The sequence below is a fragment of the Mya arenaria genome, chromosome 10, assembly GCF_026914265.1.
Source record: "Mya arenaria isolate MELC-2E11 chromosome 10, ASM2691426v1".
Taxonomy (NCBI): domain Eukaryota; kingdom Metazoa; phylum Mollusca; class Bivalvia; order Myida; family Myidae; genus Mya; species Mya arenaria.
The window spans coordinates 24,472,196-24,490,747 of NC_069131.1; the positions used below are offsets into that span (position 1 = coordinate 24,472,196).

The 18,552-nt window shown below is 37.4% G+C and overlaps 1 protein-coding gene and 1 long non-coding RNA gene across 7 annotated transcripts in view; one reads left to right on the forward strand and one right to left on the reverse strand.

Moving 5' to 3' along the window:
* LOC128206162 (sterile alpha motif domain-containing protein 9-like) overlaps window positions 1–12,305 on the forward strand; it is a 29,722-nt gene extending 17,417 nt beyond the window's left edge. For 2 of the 3 annotated variants that reach the window (XM_052908459.1, XM_052908460.1), the window contains exons 4-9: window positions 355–559; window positions 765–823; window positions 1,475–5,826; window positions 7,582–7,720; window positions 9,969–10,175; window positions 10,947–12,305. In XM_052908459.1, the coding sequence (XP_052764419.1) occupies window positions 355–559; window positions 765–823; window positions 1,475–5,826; window positions 7,582–7,720; window positions 9,969–10,175; window positions 10,947–11,017 (5,033 nt within the window). In that variant the 3' untranslated portion in view covers window positions 11,018–12,305. The remainder of the gene's footprint in view (window positions 1–354; window positions 560–764; window positions 824–1,474; window positions 5,827–7,581; window positions 7,721–9,968; window positions 10,176–10,946) is intronic. The other variant, XM_052908461.1, reaches the window with a different exon arrangement.
* Window positions 12,306–12,442: 137 nt separating this feature from the next.
* Window positions 12,443–16,996, reverse strand: LOC128206163 (uncharacterized). Of its 4 annotated transcripts, XR_008256406.1 has the most exons (5): window positions 16,857–16,996; window positions 16,363–16,500; window positions 16,051–16,176; window positions 15,633–15,749; window positions 12,443–15,197 (listed from the first exon to the last, which is right to left on the reverse strand). It is a non-coding gene; the product is annotated as an uncharacterized LOC128206163 (long non-coding RNA). The 4 variants fall into 4 exon arrangements; XR_008256405.1 differs by having other exon boundaries at window positions 12,443–15,749; XR_008256407.1 differs by having other exon boundaries at window positions 12,443–15,749; window positions 16,051–16,214.
* Between the last annotated feature and the right edge of the window lie 1,556 nt (window positions 16,997–18,552).

The following is an 18,552-nucleotide window of genomic DNA, read 5'->3' on the forward strand; positions in this document are numbered from 1 at the left end:
AGTGTTAATAAATTCAAATATTTATATGAAACTCTACGAAAATGCCTTTTTCTTGGTTTGGGGTACTTGAAACTGTATTATAAGTTGATGTGGTTCGATGCATGAATCATTCGCTTATAATGTTGTTGGGTTTAGGGGCTTAACGCTTTAATTTTTCATCAATTTAAACTATACAGAGTTTCCTCGTTGTAAAAGTTTACCAACACATTTAACTGTATATGTTTCTTTCACTGATAGTGGTTTGTACGATGGTATATACATGTAAAGCTTTCATTTAGTGTAGTAAAATATATTAAAAAATCACCTGCTGCTTGCCAATTGGGTGTATTATATGTATTCCATGTCAAATTGCAGATGCATACCTTGACAGCAACGAAATCTCAGAAATCGAACAAATCCTTCGATCTTCTGTAAAGAGTTGCACTGGTGCTACAGTTACGTGTGAGGACATCCATGTCATGGTTGAAGACAAAATGAAGACGAACATTTGTTTCGAGAAAGTGAAAACGTGTTTGCTAAATGTGTTTCCCCAAGCTACCTGCAACACGACAGAAAAGTGGTAGGTTAAAAATGTATTTTTGTACATTATTAAACACTTATTAAGTAGCCTTGATAACCAAATCACTAAGTGTAACATCGGCCTTCATCTAGAGATCATGAACTACATGTTTCCCTTGTAGTAGATTTAAAATTATTCATGATATTTTACAAAGCTATTTCAATCGTTTTGAAAGACACATAGCTTTCTTCTTATTTTTTGGCAGTTTTGTTGGCGTTCAGGAAACCTCAAAATCTGCCTGTTCTTCAAAACAATCAGATAAGTGTAAGTAAAATTTTAACATGTTTTTAAATTAATAAGGAGAAAACAATTAAGTTTTTTTGTGTCGCCTGACTAGGCGACATATAGGGCTTACTTTTGTCGGTGGTGGCGGTCGCGTCCCGTTTTCACTTGTCCGGGGCATATCTCGTAAACTATATGTGCTATCAACTTGAAATTACATATGTAGATAGATCTCATTGAGTGCAAGTGCAGCGCACAAGAACTACTACTCTTCCTTCCATATTTTTAGAGAAATTGCCCTTTGTTTATTTTCATGCTTAAAGTTTTGTCTGGGGCATATCTTAAAGAATATAAGAGGTATCAACTTGAAACTTCATAGCTAGATAGAACTCATTGAGGGCAAGTGCAGTGCCCAAGAACTGTTACTCTTGCTTCCATATTTTTAGAGAAATTGCCCTTTGTTAATTTTCATGCTTAAAGTTGTGTCCGGGAAATATCTTCTAGAATATAAGAGGTATCAACGTGAAACTTCATATGTAGATAGATCTCATGGAGGGCAATTGCAGTGCACAAGACAAGAACCGTTACTCTTGCATCTATATGTTTAGAGTTATTGCCCTTTGTTAATTTTCAAGCTTAAATTTTGTCAGGGGCATATCTTAAAGAATATTATTATTTCAATTTTATTTTTAGCTCTGGCGTCAAAAGTATTTTCTTCTATGCCAATTGAAGAATTTGCAAAGGAAATTGGTAAGCGAATGGAAATATTAAAACCAGAATTTAAAGATTTATTTCGGGATGCAATTTCTAGCGAATCGATTATTCCTAAAACATTCGTTACCATGTCGCCTGAGAATTTAGAGAGAGTGTTTGGTTGTTACCTACCAGGAAACAAGTTTGGATTCGGTATAAAGCATGAGTTGATGTCTTTTCAAAAAGAAATCCAAGACCAGCTCGCTGCTTCTCCGTCAGATATGTCTGAGAAAGTATCCTTAAGAAAGTTTGATTCACCAGCGTCTGGCGACGTTAAGTACTGCAAAGGAACAGTCAGACCTGCTCATGGCAATATATTGGTTCCAATTCACGAATTTCGTTCAATGATGAATGCATCAAAACACTCAATAGCAAGAGAAGTGTTACGGTTCATGGCTGCTTGTATGAATTCTAGAAAGAATGGAACAATTCATTTTGGCATTAAAGACAACGGAGATGGATGTGGTACAATCGAAGGGGTTCCAAGTATTTCATTCAACACAAAAGATTTAGACGTTCTAATAGCCCGGTACATTACTGATACTTTCTGTCCATACAGCCAGAATGCATTACAGTGTTTAAGACCGACACAGGCGATTTCAATGATGGAATCTGAAAACATTGTCCTTGAAGTAGATGTCATTCCGTCTTCGTTTCATTGTCCAAATGAAATATTTCCGATTTGCTTTCCGCCAAAGGGTCCAGCTTGTACTGTGTACTTTATTTATGACCTAAAGCCAAGATGCAATTTAGTTACCATTGATGGATCAAAGATCAAGTCTGTACAAGGCCAATACGCAGAAAGGTATGAGGCGAGACGTATCCTGGAAAAAGGAATTCTTGTGGAAAACAACAAGGAAGAAATGCTAGAAAGAACATTGGCAGTTGCGCTGACAGGTACAGGGACAAAGTATGTTACAGACGAATATGTTCCAATTATAGTCACTGGTAAAATTGGGAGGCATGATGAAAGCGATTTAAGAAAGCATTTGAAGATGGATCTAGCATTCACATCATCTCGTTTTATTATTGACTTGGATTCATCTTCTAAACTGAGAACTGAAATAGAAAAAGACACACTTATTTTCAATGTTAAAACGGCTGAAGATTTTATGCAGACAGACAGACCAGAGTTAACAAATGAACCGACCTGGTTGTATTGCAATGGCTACGATGAGAATAATGTAGGTGCAATGAATGTTAAAGAATGGACAGGACGCAGGTTACCAGGAATAAAACGTGCGTTGAACATGATTAGGGACAATATCCCTGAAGGACGTGCATTAGTTCTATTTATGGTTTATCAACAACCAACGAAAGTGGATCCACTTTTTGAACTTGTCAGAGACATGATGATGTCATCATTCCGGGGAGAGTGCGTAGTTGTTTCAAGCAAGGAAAACAATATAAAAGATATCAAGAATGAAATGTCGCATCTAGTGGATGACCCGTATTTTGAAGATCAATTTCACACAGGTCTTCCTTGGGAGTCAATTTCAAGTGTCATAAACTCTGTGTTTCGTCCTAATCCCAATGTCGTATGCAAGCTGCCTTGCAGTTCCGGAGGACACTTCGTAGAAATGACTACGAAGGAGAGATCGACAATGAAACTAACCGACATAGAAATACTAAGTGGTGAGGAATGTCAGATTGAATACGATAAAATGAGCAAAGCTGAACGTAATGGACATGAGCAAGAAGTGCAGAAACAATATTACAAAGGGAGTGGTGTGTCGTGGTGGAACTTCTTTTATGACAACCAGGTTGGGAAACGCAAGGATTTTGATTCCCATAAGGAGGATATGTATGATAAATTGATGTCAAAAAAAGGAGAAGACTTGGTTGAAATCCATGAAATAGAACATCACCCTGGTGCTGGAGGAAGTACATTGGGAAGACATCTACTGTGGCGATTCAGTCAATTTAACGGTGTACCCAAAAATGCATTCCGCTGTTGTGTGGTGAAAAACATAACAGAAAAGACCGTTGAACAGATAGATCGTTTCAGAGTTTTTAAAGATCCGAAAGACCCGAAACCTTTTATAGTTCTTATAGACAACAAGGGCGAAGATGGTGTTGTGTTGCTGCGGTCAAAGTTGCGCGAGGCTGCCTACAAAACTAGCACACCGGGAAAACTGTTTTGCTTAATCATATTGATTAATAGGGTGCCGATTTCAAACGAGAAAACATCTTCATCTTCAAAACGGAAGCGGCTTTTAAGACACAATTTAAGTGGTAAAGAGTTACAGTGGTTTGAAAAGAAGTATAAAGAGCTTGATGACAAACAAAATATTGACGTTGAAACGTTGATTGCTTTCAATGTGATGAGAAATTCCTTTGATAAGAAGTATATAGATGAACTCACAACAGAGATGATGAAAGGCGTAACTAGAACAGAATTTGAAGTGCTTAAATGTTTGTCTGTCATATCGTCGTATGAAAGCGATCATCCCGTGCCGCAGTCAGTGTTTGACTCGTTTATGGAAGATACAACCGATATAGCAGGAGTGTTTGACTTGCCATTTGGTATAGCACATTCTGTGAATGAATTACGGAATATGCCTGAGAGAAGGAAAGACATATGGAACACCAAAATGTCTGATGCGATGTCGTTACTTGTAACCCAGCGGCACGATGCTGATTTTTATAATGGAGGAATTTGCATAATCTCACAACCACTTGCCAAATCAATTTTGTACTACATAATGAAAAAAACAGGCAGCTTCTTGGGAGATATAGTTGAACATGTCCTTCATGCAGTTTCCAAGAAAAAGAGTAAAGGCAATCCAATGTCGAAACAATTCTTAAAAATTGTAGGCAGCTTATTCAAAACAAGACAATTTGAAGACAGCAATAAACCAGAGACAAAGCTGAAATTTTCAGATTTAGTGTTAGATCTTGAGAAAGAGAAAGCTTCAATGAGCGGATCGGAAAGTGTGCTGAAGACAATGCAGAGGTGTTTTGAAATTACGGAGGACGCCATGGTGGGCCAACAGCTTGCACGATACAATATTCACATAAATGATTATGAGAATGCTGTACATGAGATCAAAAGATCTCTGGAACTGAAACCTGACAATTCCTACCTTCTTGACACGTATGGTCAAATTTTCAAAGCAAAAATGGAGCACGTGCTGGACTCACATTCTTCTTGTGAAAAGCTTGATCAAGAAAAAGCTGTTGATGTGATCAATCTGGCTTTTTCTGCGATCGAAAAATTCAAAGAAGGCCAAGAAAAAGCCAAACAATTGGATGACACAAATATGAGTTGTTTTCACATGGAGGTAAAAACAGCACTGTTTCTTCTCGAAAAGTTTCAAAAATTCGACAACGTTCCAAATAGAAATGAACTATGCAGGTTTTTGACTGATATTTCTTTTTCAATCAATGATTCCACTTTCTTTGGATTAAAACAAGCTTGTCCGAGAATAGAAGAACTGAGAAAAGGTAGTGAATGGCAGCAACACCTTGAGTCATCACTTAGGTGTTTAGAAGAGACGAACTACCAAATCAAGCGTCATCTTTACACAGTGCATACGGAACATGAAACGTTGCTTTTGAAATTGAGAGAACGTTTCGAACGATTTTACGGCGCAATAGATGAGAGAAGCAAGTATCAATTCAAGTTTGGCATTGGTCTTAAGCCATTGATGACAGCTGCTGAAAAGAGTCCAGACCTGTTGCAGTATAGGGTAGATGAGGCACGAAAAAACCTCCACGAGCTCAATCACAGTGATGTTAGAGATTTGTTAGTGTATTTAGGATACAGTATCATTACATTGTCTGATGGGTCGAGCAAGGCGAAAGGCCAGCAATGTTCACTTGAAGAGTATGGTCGTTTAATAAGGTACAGTACAAAATTAGTAGACAAGCAGAGGAAAGAAATGGCTGGACGAAAATACCTGGAGTCTTTTCTGTACTTTGCTATGCTTCATTGGCCGTTACAGACAAGACTTGCTCTCAACGAAGATGCTTTTTCTCATGGGGGAACATACAAGGATTTAATAAAAGAATGGGAGGAATCGTACAACCACAATCACTTCATTAAATCACTACAACAATCAAAATCAAAGAAGCCGAAAAATTATTTTGCTTTGGGAAAAGGATCGCCCGGAAACGATATCGTAGATTTGGAATCAATAACGAGAGAGTGGATGGATAGGAACAAAGAGGAGGGTCGATATAGGCGCCCGGTATTTGGAGACAACTTTTGGCGGGAAGGGTTTGTTGAGGCACGCCTGGAACGCTTAGAGGGCGTCGTTGACGGCAATGGTAGCACAATAAGTCATACGGTAAGACGTTATTTACCATATGCGACTTTCCATTTCTGAAACACACATTGGTTTGTTTGGTCTAAAACCTAGTGGCTTATATTTAGTTTTATTGGACGAGAGAAGAGTTTAGATACACTACTTTTAAACACGTGTCGCATATTGTATTATATAATTGTATCGGTTTTTATTACATTATTGTTACACCTCAACTTCCATTCGGATATGCTCTGATCGCGAATCAACGCATAACAGCATACATGTTTTTTTTGTTATCTTGTTATTGTTTATATTGTGTCAGCAGGTCCCGTAAAATATAAATCAACATTTAAGAAAATGGTAATTTATGATATGTTACATGTCTTGTAGCCAAAAGCGTTTCAATTGTTTAAAAGAGATATTAAGCGGTTGATCTTTTCCCGCGTTATTGTGACGTCATTTGATAAAATGTTGCCTGTTACAGTCGGGTCGTTCCATTTACAGAATGTGTAAGGAAGGATTATTAATATAAGTATCTATCATGTGTTTCCGGTACGGATAGAAAAATCAAGCAGCGTGTCCGAGGGTCGGATATTTCGATCCGGCCCGGAAAGACATGATTTATATTTTTTTCTTGCATATCATAAATAATCAATTTGTGGATTATTGACGTAGAAAACGCTCTTTTGAACATTTCACCAAAAAGCGCGTGCGACGGTGTTTACTGACGTCATAGAGCGCAGTAATTTTAAATCACAATTGACGTCAAATAGTTCATCTAACAATAGCATTTTTACGATTATTTATTATTTAATTTTAATTAAAAGTCTTGCATACTTACATATTTGATTGCGCTTTATTGAAATGCCATAATATACTTGTCATAAACCATACAATAAAAGAAATAAGAAGTGGCGCGTTGTTGCGCGTGACTCATCTTACATGGGGTGTAAGACGGGGTTTTCCTGCACAGGTCACATGACCGGAAACACACGTCAGGTGTGCAAGTAAAGGTTTTCTTGCATACCGGACGTGTTTTCCGGTCATGTGACCAGTGCTGGAAAAACTCATCTTACATACCCCATGTAAGATGAGTCACGCGCAACAACGCGCCACTTCTAATTTCAATAAATTGTATGGTTTATGAACAATATATTATGCCATTCCAATAAAGCGCAATCAAATATGTATCTTTGCAAGACTTTTAATTAAAATTGAACATAAATAATCGTTAAAAAACGCTATTTTTAGTTATTCAAAATCACTGCGCTCTATGACGTCAGTAAACAACATCGCACGCGCGTTTTGGTGAACTGTACAAAAGTGCGTTTTCTACGTCAAATTTTCCACAAATTCATAATTAAAGGTATGCAAGAAAAAATATCAATCATGTGCTTCCGGTCCGGATCGAAAAATCCGACCCGAGGGCACGCGCGTAAGCAAGTAACGAGGCAAGCCTCGTTACCGGCTTACGCGCGTGCCCTCGGGTCGGATTTTTCCATCCGTACCGGAAACACATGATAGATACTTATATTCTCAAACGAAATTAAGTGTTTCTTTAATAATTATTTAATTAAATAATGAACTATTGGTGTAAATATAAGTAATGAATTGCGGGATTGATGTCATTATCGGGGATATGAACGCAATTTGACTGATCAAAGTACGCGCGGAGTCCTTCGGACTCCACACACTAGCCCAATTCCGGTCCCGATAATGACATCAACCCCGCAATTCATTCCTGAATTGATAGTTATTTCTTTCTTTGTTCTGACTATTTATGTGATCATTTCATAGGTAAAGTACCCCAACAACAGGGAGCATTCGTTTACGATATGCACGTACTATCCCTGTAATAGTTATAGCAACAGATCAGTAACGTTTGTTCTTGGATTCACGTGGAAAGGACCTACGGCATTTGACGTTCGAGAGAAGGGTTAGTGTCTCAATTCGTGTTAAAAAATCAAAACAGTTATTTAGCTTTCTTAAATATTTATTGTCCGTTTTTACAATGTGTATTATTCAATATTGAACGATACAAAGGTTCCTACACATAGGTTACATTGTACTGAAAGCGTAGTACCCACGTACACGCTCATTTACAAGTAGCGTTTTACAACCTACCTGTCTATTTGTTACAGATAGGTTATCCTGCGTTTTATAATGATAAAAGAATTATTATGCCCCCCTTCGAAGAAGAGGGGTATATTGCTTTGCACAGGCATGTCGGTATGTCGGTCGGTCGGTCGGTCGGTCGGTCCGTCGGTAGACCAAAGCTTGTCCGAGTGATAACTCAACAATTCCTGGACGTATGGTCATCAAACTTGACATGAAGGTTGGGCCTGACCAGTAGATGACCCCTATTGATTTTAGGGCTCATCGGGTCAAAGGTCAAGGTCACAGTGACCTTTAATGGTAAAATAATTTTAAAGCTTGTCCGAGTGATAACTCAACAATGCCTAGACCTATGGTCATCAAACTTGATATGGAAGTTTGGCCTGACCAGTAAATGACCCCTATTGTTTTTTGGGGTCATCGAGCCAAAGGTCAAGGTCACAGTGACCTTGAATGGTAAAAGGATGTCCGAGTGATAACTCGACAATGCCTGCACTCTTGGCCCTCATTCTTGACTTGGAGGTTGGGCCTGACCAGTAGCTGACCCCTATTGTTTTTGGGGCTCATCGGGTCAAAGATCAAGGTCATAGTGACATTGAATGGTAAAAGGTTGTCCGAGTGATAACTCAACAATGCCTGCACCCATGGCCCTCATAATTGATTTGGAGGTTGGGCCTGACCAGTAGATGAACCCTATTGTTTTTGGGGGTCATTGGGCCAAAGGTCAAGGTCACAGTGACCTTGAATGGTAAAAGGTTGTCCATGTAATAACTCGACAATGCCTACACCCATGGCCCTCAAACTTGACTTGGAGGTTGGGCCTGACAAGTAGATGACCCCTATTGTTTTCGGGGGTCATCGGGCCAAAGGTCAAGGTCACAGTGACCTTGAATGATAAAAGGTTGTCCGTGTCATTACTCGACAATGCCTGCACCTATGACCCTCAAACTTGACTTGGAGGTTGGGCCTGACCAGTAGATGACCCCTATTGTTTTTGGGGGTCATCGGGCCAAAGGTCAAGGTCACAGTGACCTTGAATGGTAAAAGGTTGTCTGAGTGATAACTCGACAATGCCTGCACCCACGGCCATCAAACTTGAATTGGAGGTTGGGCCTGACCAGTAGATGGCCCCTATTGATGTTAGGGGTCATTGGGCCAAAGGTCAAGGTAACAGTGACTTTGAACGGTAAAAGGTTGCCCGAGTGATAACTCAACAATGCCTGCGCCCATGGCCCTCAAACTTGACTTGGAGTATGGGCCTGACCAGTAGATGACCCCTATTGATTTAAGGGGTCAGAGGTCAAGGTCACAGTGACCTTGAAAGCAAACTCGACAATTCCTGGACCTATGGTCATCAAACTTGACATGAAGGTTGGGCCTGACCAGTAGATGACCCCTCTTGACATTGGGGGTCATCAGGCCAAGGTCAAGGTCACAGTAACCTTTAACGCAAAAAAGTTAACAAATCTTCTCCCAGTGATATCTCAACAATGCCTGAATCTATGATCATCACACTTGACATGTAAGTTGGGCCTGACAAGGAGATGACCCTTATTGATTTTAGGAGTCTTTGGGTCAAAGGTCAGGTTCACAGTGACCTTGAATGCGAAAATGTTTCAAGTGATAATTGGACAATGCCTGCACCCATGGCCCTCAAACTTGACTTGGAGTTGTGTCTGACCTGTAGATGACCTCTTATGATTTAAGGGGTCATTGGATCGAAGGTCAAGGTTACAGTGACCTTGAACGAAAAATGCTTGTCTGTGTGATAACTTGTCAATGCCTGCACCCATGGCCCTCAAACTTAACATTTAGATTTTTGGTGACCAGCTGATGACTACTATGGATTTTGAGGTCATAGAGTCAAAGGTCATGGTCATTACACACTCTATCCTCAAACTTTGAATGGTCATAATCTTAAAACTGCCTCAGCGGCATACAATGTTAGCGACAAATCAGCTGTCATTTCGGTCCATGCATATTTCATTCAATTGTCCATATAACAACATGGCGCTCAGGGGGGGCATAATGTTTGACAAACATCTCTTGTTATTGTTAAATCCTTATAGGAATAGAGACACAAAAGCGGGTTGTTGCCATAATTGATAAATCACATGCACCCTTGGTTGGAACGGTGGCAACCGAAACACTGCAATACCACGAACATACGAGCACACCATGTGCAGAGACGGGAGAACAACCAGGACAAGTTGAACGTTCGCTTGAGACACAGAAAGTAGAACCAAGCGGTAAAAGGACGACTGAAAGGACTACAGGTTTCCTTACGTTTTAGTTTTGTTTGTATCTCGAAAGAGAAAGAAAATGTTGTGTTATTGTCATAGCCTTCGCGTCGTTGTCATCGTCGTCGGCAGTGGCGGCAGCTTCGTCGGCGAGCACATTTTTAAGCATTGGCCATTATTGAAAAAACCTTCAATATACTTATATTCATATAGAAAAGTAAGCATGTAACTGGTGTTTATACGCACATGTCTATGAATCCTTATCACGCTGGCCTAAAATATTTTCGAGTTGTTTTTTCTTATTTTGAATGAAAACGACGAGCGTTGGCATCTACGTTAGCCATTTTCCTTTTGTTATACTGATAATATTAATGCATTGGGAGCTGGGTATACCAAATGATTGTCTACTCATCACCAAAGAATGTTGATTAAAAGCAAGAAACTTTAAATACTCACATTTCGAATATTTCGTCATTAACGTATATACATTGGTTAAAGCAAAATATCAAAAACATCCATGTGTAATTTGCCTTTACATTCGTTTGAACAGTCATCATTTAAGAATGCCTCCTAAGGACATGCACTGTTACTGTGGTGTATGTTTTCACAATGTCATTAGAAAAATAGAACTGCACTAATGTTTGTATTGATCTTCGTCGTACAAACTTTCAGGTATAAAGTTCATTATTTCTACCAATTTAATATTTATTATTGATAAATTTGAATGATTTGTTTGATAAATTTGAATTATTTGTTTATACATGTTTTCAAATAATTATTTAAAATCAGATAACGTTACCCTTGCAGAAAATGCATCAAGCCGAAGACAACGGAAGAACAAGAACAAAAAGTCTTCACAGAACACTTCTGCGAAATAAGTTATTGCCTATGGTTGTGATGGATTTTAATTGCGAAAAACTGAGAGGAAAAACGTTTTGTCAGTTTAAAAAAGTAAATCAGCCACCTCAAAATTTAACTACTTAAGGATTGTAGTTGAAGCACAATGAGTTTGAATACAAAAAAAAAATGATTGTGTGCAAGGAAAACCCAACTCGAACTGCATTAAGAAGCGAGGCATGCAATCTTCCTTTAAGAACGTTAACTAAAAACGTTCAAGTGCTCATCTAGCAAAGGAATCGATGGGAGGTGTAGGCTACATGTGTTGTGGTAGCTCCTATCTGTCATACCAATATTTATGGTGTTACTTAACTGAGGCTGTGTATGACGGCAGTTTGTAAAATTGAATACAGTTTGTACTTCAGTTTGTCAGTTGACTTTATTTTGTTTATGGTAAATATTTGCTTATGTATGAAATGAAAATGAAGTAGTTTATCATAATAGTTGGTATGCATAAGATGTATAAGAAAGCACAAAGTCAACTTGAATGTTATGAAATGTATGTTTATTTGAGTATTTAAGTTACAATGATGAATTCTTTGCTTGCATTAGCTTATTGCTATTTTTGTTAATTTTAACGTCCAAATGTTTTATATACTGTATTAATAGTAGGTGTACGCAGTCTCGTGCTGATTGCAGTTTGTTCTATTATCATTGGTGTTCCTATGTAAATTTTATGTACGTATGTTCTCATTCCTTGAATCATACTTCCATGTAACTGATACATGTATGTCATTTTTGTCCAAGTAAGATGTGTAAGAACATTATTCAAAATTTGTTGGTGTTGGGTTTCTTATAGTACAATCGGTAACATCTTTTTTAAGCTTATTGCCATTAAAATTATTCAGTTTATGCAGGTCAAAGTAAAGGCTTTTCAAGATTGCCTAAAAAATACGCATTGAATTGAAAATGTTTTTAGAGTTACAAAAAACATGTGTCGTACGTGACCAATAAAATAATTATTCCGAAATAAGTAGCGCATAGGTGGCAGATTTTGTCGGCGATATTGAACTATTTTGTATATATCATAATATAAAATACACAAAGTTTCAGCATCTCTGACTGACACTGATTCCTGTATTGTATTATTAAATGCAATGTGTTAATATGTTTTAAACATTTATGTAGATTCTTCAGTTATTTATGAATGGTGTGTGTATTTTGGTATGGCTTGTTGCATGTGCAAATAATTTTTGTTTAATATTTATGTTAAACTTATATTTGTAAGTATGTATATTATATTCGACCCAAATAATGTGGTATTCTTGGGATAGCGTTTTTGTTATGTATGTGCTAGATTTCATTAAGATACACATATATTAAATGACGAACATATTAATGGTGTAGATCTGTAGTTTCGTCGATAATAAAATCAAATGTTAATTTTATCTTTGAGTGCAAATTGGTCTTTAAATAGACGGAACATAACTCATTATTGTTCAAATAACTGCAATAGTGGATTAAGTCCACAATAATAAATTTTTCCTTAGTTTCACTTTCAATACCAATAGCAATGCGAGTATTCAACATTTACCAATTACGATAGTCTGATAGATAATTGTGTATTGGTTATTGTCCTGTAGCGTTGTAGCTTTATTTTCTGTGTATGTTTTGCCTCGATATCTTAAAACAAGTATCTTAATTTATTTAACGTAACAAGGCCCACAATTACAAACAGTCTCGAGTCTGAGTTCAGACTCGTGTCTCAAAACTGCATATCCTTATTTTATTGTAACTATTCTCTATGCAGGGTAATGATGGTACACTTTGCTGAATTACATTACTAAATGAAAAAAGAAGTGGGCAAAGATAATGATGTTATTTAATAAAACTGTTCAGAATCTGAACGAGACTGATCGTAATCATGTGTCCTGGGCTTGTTCTTTATTTCTCTGAACGGTGTTACATCATTTATTAGCTTTTGCTCGATCAACGTAATACCAAACCGTTCTTTGCGTAACCGCCGGTAGGTTAGATCACCGTGATACATATCACCGTTCTGTGCGCTAGACGCCGGTAAGCTAGGTCACCGTGATACCTATCACCGTTTATTGCGCTAGACGCCTTTACGCTAGATCTCCATGATACCTATCACCATTCTGTGCGCTAAACGCCGTTAAGCTAGATCACCGTAATACCAAACCGTTTTGTGCACTAGACGCCTTTTAGCTAGATCACCGTGATACCTATCACCGTTTCGTGCGCTAGACGCCTTTACGCATGGTCACCGTGATACCTATCACCGTTCCGTGCGCTAGACGCCGTTTAGCTAGGTCCCCGTGATATCTAAGCATGTTCTGTGTGCTAGACGCCGGTAAGCTAGATCACCGTGATACATATCACCGTTCTGTGCACTAGATCCCGGTAAGCTAGGTCACCGTGATACCTTTCATTGTTCTGTGCGCTACACACCGTAAAGCTAGATCACCGTGATGCCTATCCTCGTTCTGTGCGCTACACGCCGGTTAGCTAAGTCAGCGTGATTATGTGCGCTAGACGCCGGTTAACTAGATCACCGTGATACCGATTACCGTTATGTGCGCTACACACCGTAAAGCTAGATCACCGTGATACCTAACCTCGTTCTGTGCGCTACACGCCGGTTAGCTAAGTCAGCGTGATTCTGTGCGCTAGACGCCGGTTAGCTAGATCACCGTGATACCTATTACCGTTCTGTGCGCTACACACCGTATAGCTAGATCACCGTGATACCTATCACCGTTATCTGCGCTAGACGCCGTTTAGCTAGATCACCGTGATACCTATCACCGTTCTGTGCGCTAGACGCCGTTTAACTAGATTACCGTGATACCTATCACCGTTATGTGCGCTAGACGCCGGTTAGCTAGATCACCGTGATACCTATTACCGTTCTGTGCGCTAGACGCCGGTTAGCTAGATCACCGTAATACCTATTACCGTTATGTGCGCTACACACCGTAAAGCTAGATCACCGTGATACCTATCACCGTTCTGTGCGCTAGACGCCGTTTAACTAGATCACAGTGATACCTATCACCGTTCTGTGCGCTAGACGCCGTTTAACTAGATCACCGTGATACCTATTACCGTTCTGTGCGCTAGACGCCGTTTAACTAGATCACCGTGATACCTATCCTCGCTCTGTGCGCTAAATGCCGGTAAGCTAGAATATTACCGTGATACCTATCACAGTTCTGTACGCTAGACGCCGGTTAACTAGGTTATCGTGATACCTATCCACATTATGTGCGCTAGAGGCCGGTAAGCTAGATCACACCATATAATTTATTGTCGAATGATTTATGTTTTTGTGTGTAGTTGATGAGCAGTCTATTAAGAGTTTTTGGTTTGTATTCTTTCCGGTACAAAAGAGTCGATAATTTAAATATAACCCCTGTTAAGGGGCACAAGGCAGGAGCCCAAACGACAATGAACTATAGGCACAAACATCTTAACATTACATACACAAATACAAACACCAAACACAGACTTTTACTTATTATTAATGTTCATGTGTTGTCGACATCTTAGCCGGAAGGTTGCTAAACAGAGTTTCGGAAGAAATATGTAACAACTTTTCTGATACTTTATTTGTAAATGCAAACAAATACACTGGTCTAAATGTATTTATGAAATAAATAAAAAAAATTAAAAGAAACCTGGACAGATGGTTGCCTTTTGTGTAGAGGAAAGCTTATTAAAGTATAGTTACATGTTTCCACATATTATCACATGACAACAAAAGTTGTACAGTATAACTGTAAGCAATAAACATTGTTCATTTCTAGAATATTATATCTCCTGGCTAAAGACTTTTGTTTTAATTTAAATAAAAATATATTGATCTGCAATTTCCTTTTACAATGCTGCCTGAAGATTGAGAAGACAAATGTCTGTACGGGGCTGGTATGTGCTTTAAAAATCATTGTTTTTAGTTCTTTCATTTGCTCTCTCAGCATGAAGTCTAATTCTTTCTATCTTGAAACAAAGTTCTGCCTCCTGTTTTGTAAAATGTCCTTTGCTTGATAGAAATGTTTGTCATTGTGAACACTGTAATTAATTAGTTAAGCATCAATGCTTAAGCAGCTGACTGTCCAACCAGAAGAGTGACACATCTGAAGCATGTTGGCAAGTACTTGTAATACATCTGCTGTCATTTATGTGTACAACAGCATCTGACTGTAATAAAACATAAGATATCCATGAAAGTTTCAGGAAATATATAAAGTTACTTTCAGGTTGAAAAAATATTGAAATAAGAAAGGTTATAGCATTTTAACAGATATTCCGTCAAATCAATGTATTGTGAACTTATGGGTTGTAACGACGGAAGTGTGTTATTTGTAATCATGCTGTACTTACACAAATGGTCTCATAAGTAATTCCTACTAGTGCCAGGACCTCAAAACGTTTTATCTGGAATCATCTGTATTTTGATGCTCTACGAAAGGGTAAAGTACAATACTGGTATTTAAAAACTCCCCTCTAGTTTAAATGCTTACAAAAATTGTGAAATCAAGTTATATTTACTGATACTAAGTCATATTTTGGCACAATGTTGCTCGACATGTTCTTGTTTTGTGAGGGAAACTGGAGAACCCGAAGAAAACTCACTAATCAAGTTTGATGACCACCAACCAATCCCATCCTGTCTGTGTAATGAATACTGTCCTGTCTTGAGAGTCTGGTTTTCACTTTCTAGAGCTGCAATCTGCCTCTCATATTCTTTAACTGTAAAATATTTAATGTAAACCCAATATCCAAGTATGATAAAACAATGCATAGACCTGTTGCCATTGTTTAAGAGGAACTAAGATAACAGGCATTAATATGCGTCTGCTATTCTTTTTGTGTCACATACAAAACAACAAATAAGAGTCAGGAGTAGTTCAAATATATTTATCAAGCAATATTAAAAATATTATCTTAATACTTTTATTATATCATATTCAACATGCTATAAATTAAATATATATTAAATAACAAATATTAAATGCACACATGTATTTCAAGTTAAGAACAGTATAGATACCTTTATTGTGTACTGCATTATCTCAAACAGAAACACGATCACATTCTGGGGTTTGCAGGTCGTATCTGTGATCATGAGAAGATTAGCTTCCTTCATCATAAACAGCTCCATCATCATTGGTTAACTCTGAATTCATAGTATCATCTACCTTTGTCTTTTTGTATCTATTGAAATAGTTAAGTTACTGTCAAATTTTCAATAAAACATTGGAATATTAGACTTATCATGTATGCAATTATATAATGCTTTTTAAGCTTCTCTAAAATGTATGCCAATTTTGTAAGTTTTCATCAACTTTTCAAAACTGTTTACCTTTTTGGTGCAGGTATCTCTGGTAAACTGTCAATGTTTTTTGCTGTAAACAAAACTGGTTGGCCATGTTCTTTGTCCCCATCAAAGAAGTGACAGCTGCATATTCTATCGTTTTATCTTATCTCCCTGTTTGCACACCTGAAAATGCCAAACAGAATAAATAGACTGATGATAAATTGTTCCAATATTTTATTACTGCTATATATAATACCTGACATATAATACAACACCAACAAGATTATATGCATATCAGCAAGTTGGCCATTTTCGACAATTATATATTAATTATGATGTAATCTGATGGAATTTCTTTTCAAAATAATGGTTTTTGTTGTGTATTTGCACTATTAATGCAGTCTCTAATGATTAAACATTAAGTAGACAAAATGACTGCATTTTACTAAAATATCCGAACTTCAAACTATCCGAAAATGGAGCAATTTCGAAATATTTGTGACATTCTTACATTTATTAATGTCAGATTATCAGCATACCTGCAGCTGTTGACACATGTTTTTGTCTTTCATTTGGGCCTGTGCGGAACCAAAAGAGACTCAATGTAGTTTTACCGCCTGTCCGATAAATACGTACGCGTTTGTCCGGAGCAGTCAACTGGCCGTAGTTAACAGTTCCGTGTTTAAAGATCTACCATTCGGAACTCCATGGTTATATTCCATCTAAAACAACCTCGGATGTATGCCGGTATATCAGTAAAGTTAGTTCGTAAAATAACAGTATTGATTAATTATAATGTAGTTTGTATTAGTAGGTTTCAAATTGATTGCCAGTGAAGTGTATCGTTGCTTAAATAAATTAGATTCAGAAGAGTAGGCATGAAGTTTGATTGCTAAAAGGAAATTACTACGCAATCTACTTGCAGTGTAGGTAAATCTAAAGATTTCTGACATTGTAAACCGTCCAAATGGATATCTACGTCATTTAGATAGGGAGCATTCATTATAATATTTATGCCGTTTCAAATTCAGTTGAATTAATGATCCCAATATTTGAATTATATAGCTCATTTATAGAATAAGAGCTATCTTCAAATCAATAATGGATAAGTACAGTTATATTAGAATTTTAGATAACAGCAGTTCAATTGTTGCCCTCATAAATTGAATTGGATATCTCTTCAATATATTCAAGAGCTCTATTATTCAATAAGTGAGAACACCAAATCAATTATATATAATGGTAGCAACAATTTATAAGAGACCTCTTCAAATCAATTAAAGAGTTCTCCAATTGATTTGCAGTGCTCTTCAAATCATTTGAAGAGGTCCGTCTTATTATTTGAAGAGGTCTTCAAATATTTGAATTTATGTAGATTTGGCATAGGTACAAGCATTGGGAAATGTTATCTTTCAAAGGTTGAGGTAAATATGTGACAATGTTTTGGATTGAAGAAGTAGCAGATTGTCTACCCTGCAAATGACATGCCAAAACATGACTATTGGTTCCCTTATTGTTGTCAACATGAGGCGTTGAAGCCTGGGGTGTTATTGTCTAGTCAAAGTTCGTCAAAATCGATGATTTTAAAGCAGTTTAGTTATTCTAGACAAAGTATTTTATCTACTTGGAACAGAAGAGGGAACCCAATGTTGCAGACTATTTTGACGTTTACGTTATCACTGTTTTCCGATATACTTTTCATTTGCATTAGTCTGACTTCAGTTATTTATAATTAGATAATAATTTTTATATTTAGAGTGTGTGTATATATATATATATATATATATATATATATATATATATATATATATATATATATATATATATATATATATATATATATATATATATATATATATATATATATATATATATATATAAATAACATGGCATGTTTACCATGGCATGAATTGAATACCACATAAGTGTGTTGCGATTTTTTTTTGGAAATAAATTTTGAACAATGCAGAGTACTTGGATGCAAGTATTACCACCTTAAGTTTTAAGATGAAGATGACAGGAAAACGGCGATATTTATTCTGGTTTTGGATGTTAGCTCGCTGTTTGAAATTTGTACCGGAATGCCCGTATAAACAAATTATATCTGGACAGTCAATAAAGGTTGCAGCACACTGCACATTGACCTGTAATGGGCAAACAACGGGGCGGGGGGTAGGGTTGGGGGGGGGTGGGGCGTTGGGTTCGGGGGGGGGGGGGTAGGGGTTAAGACATAAC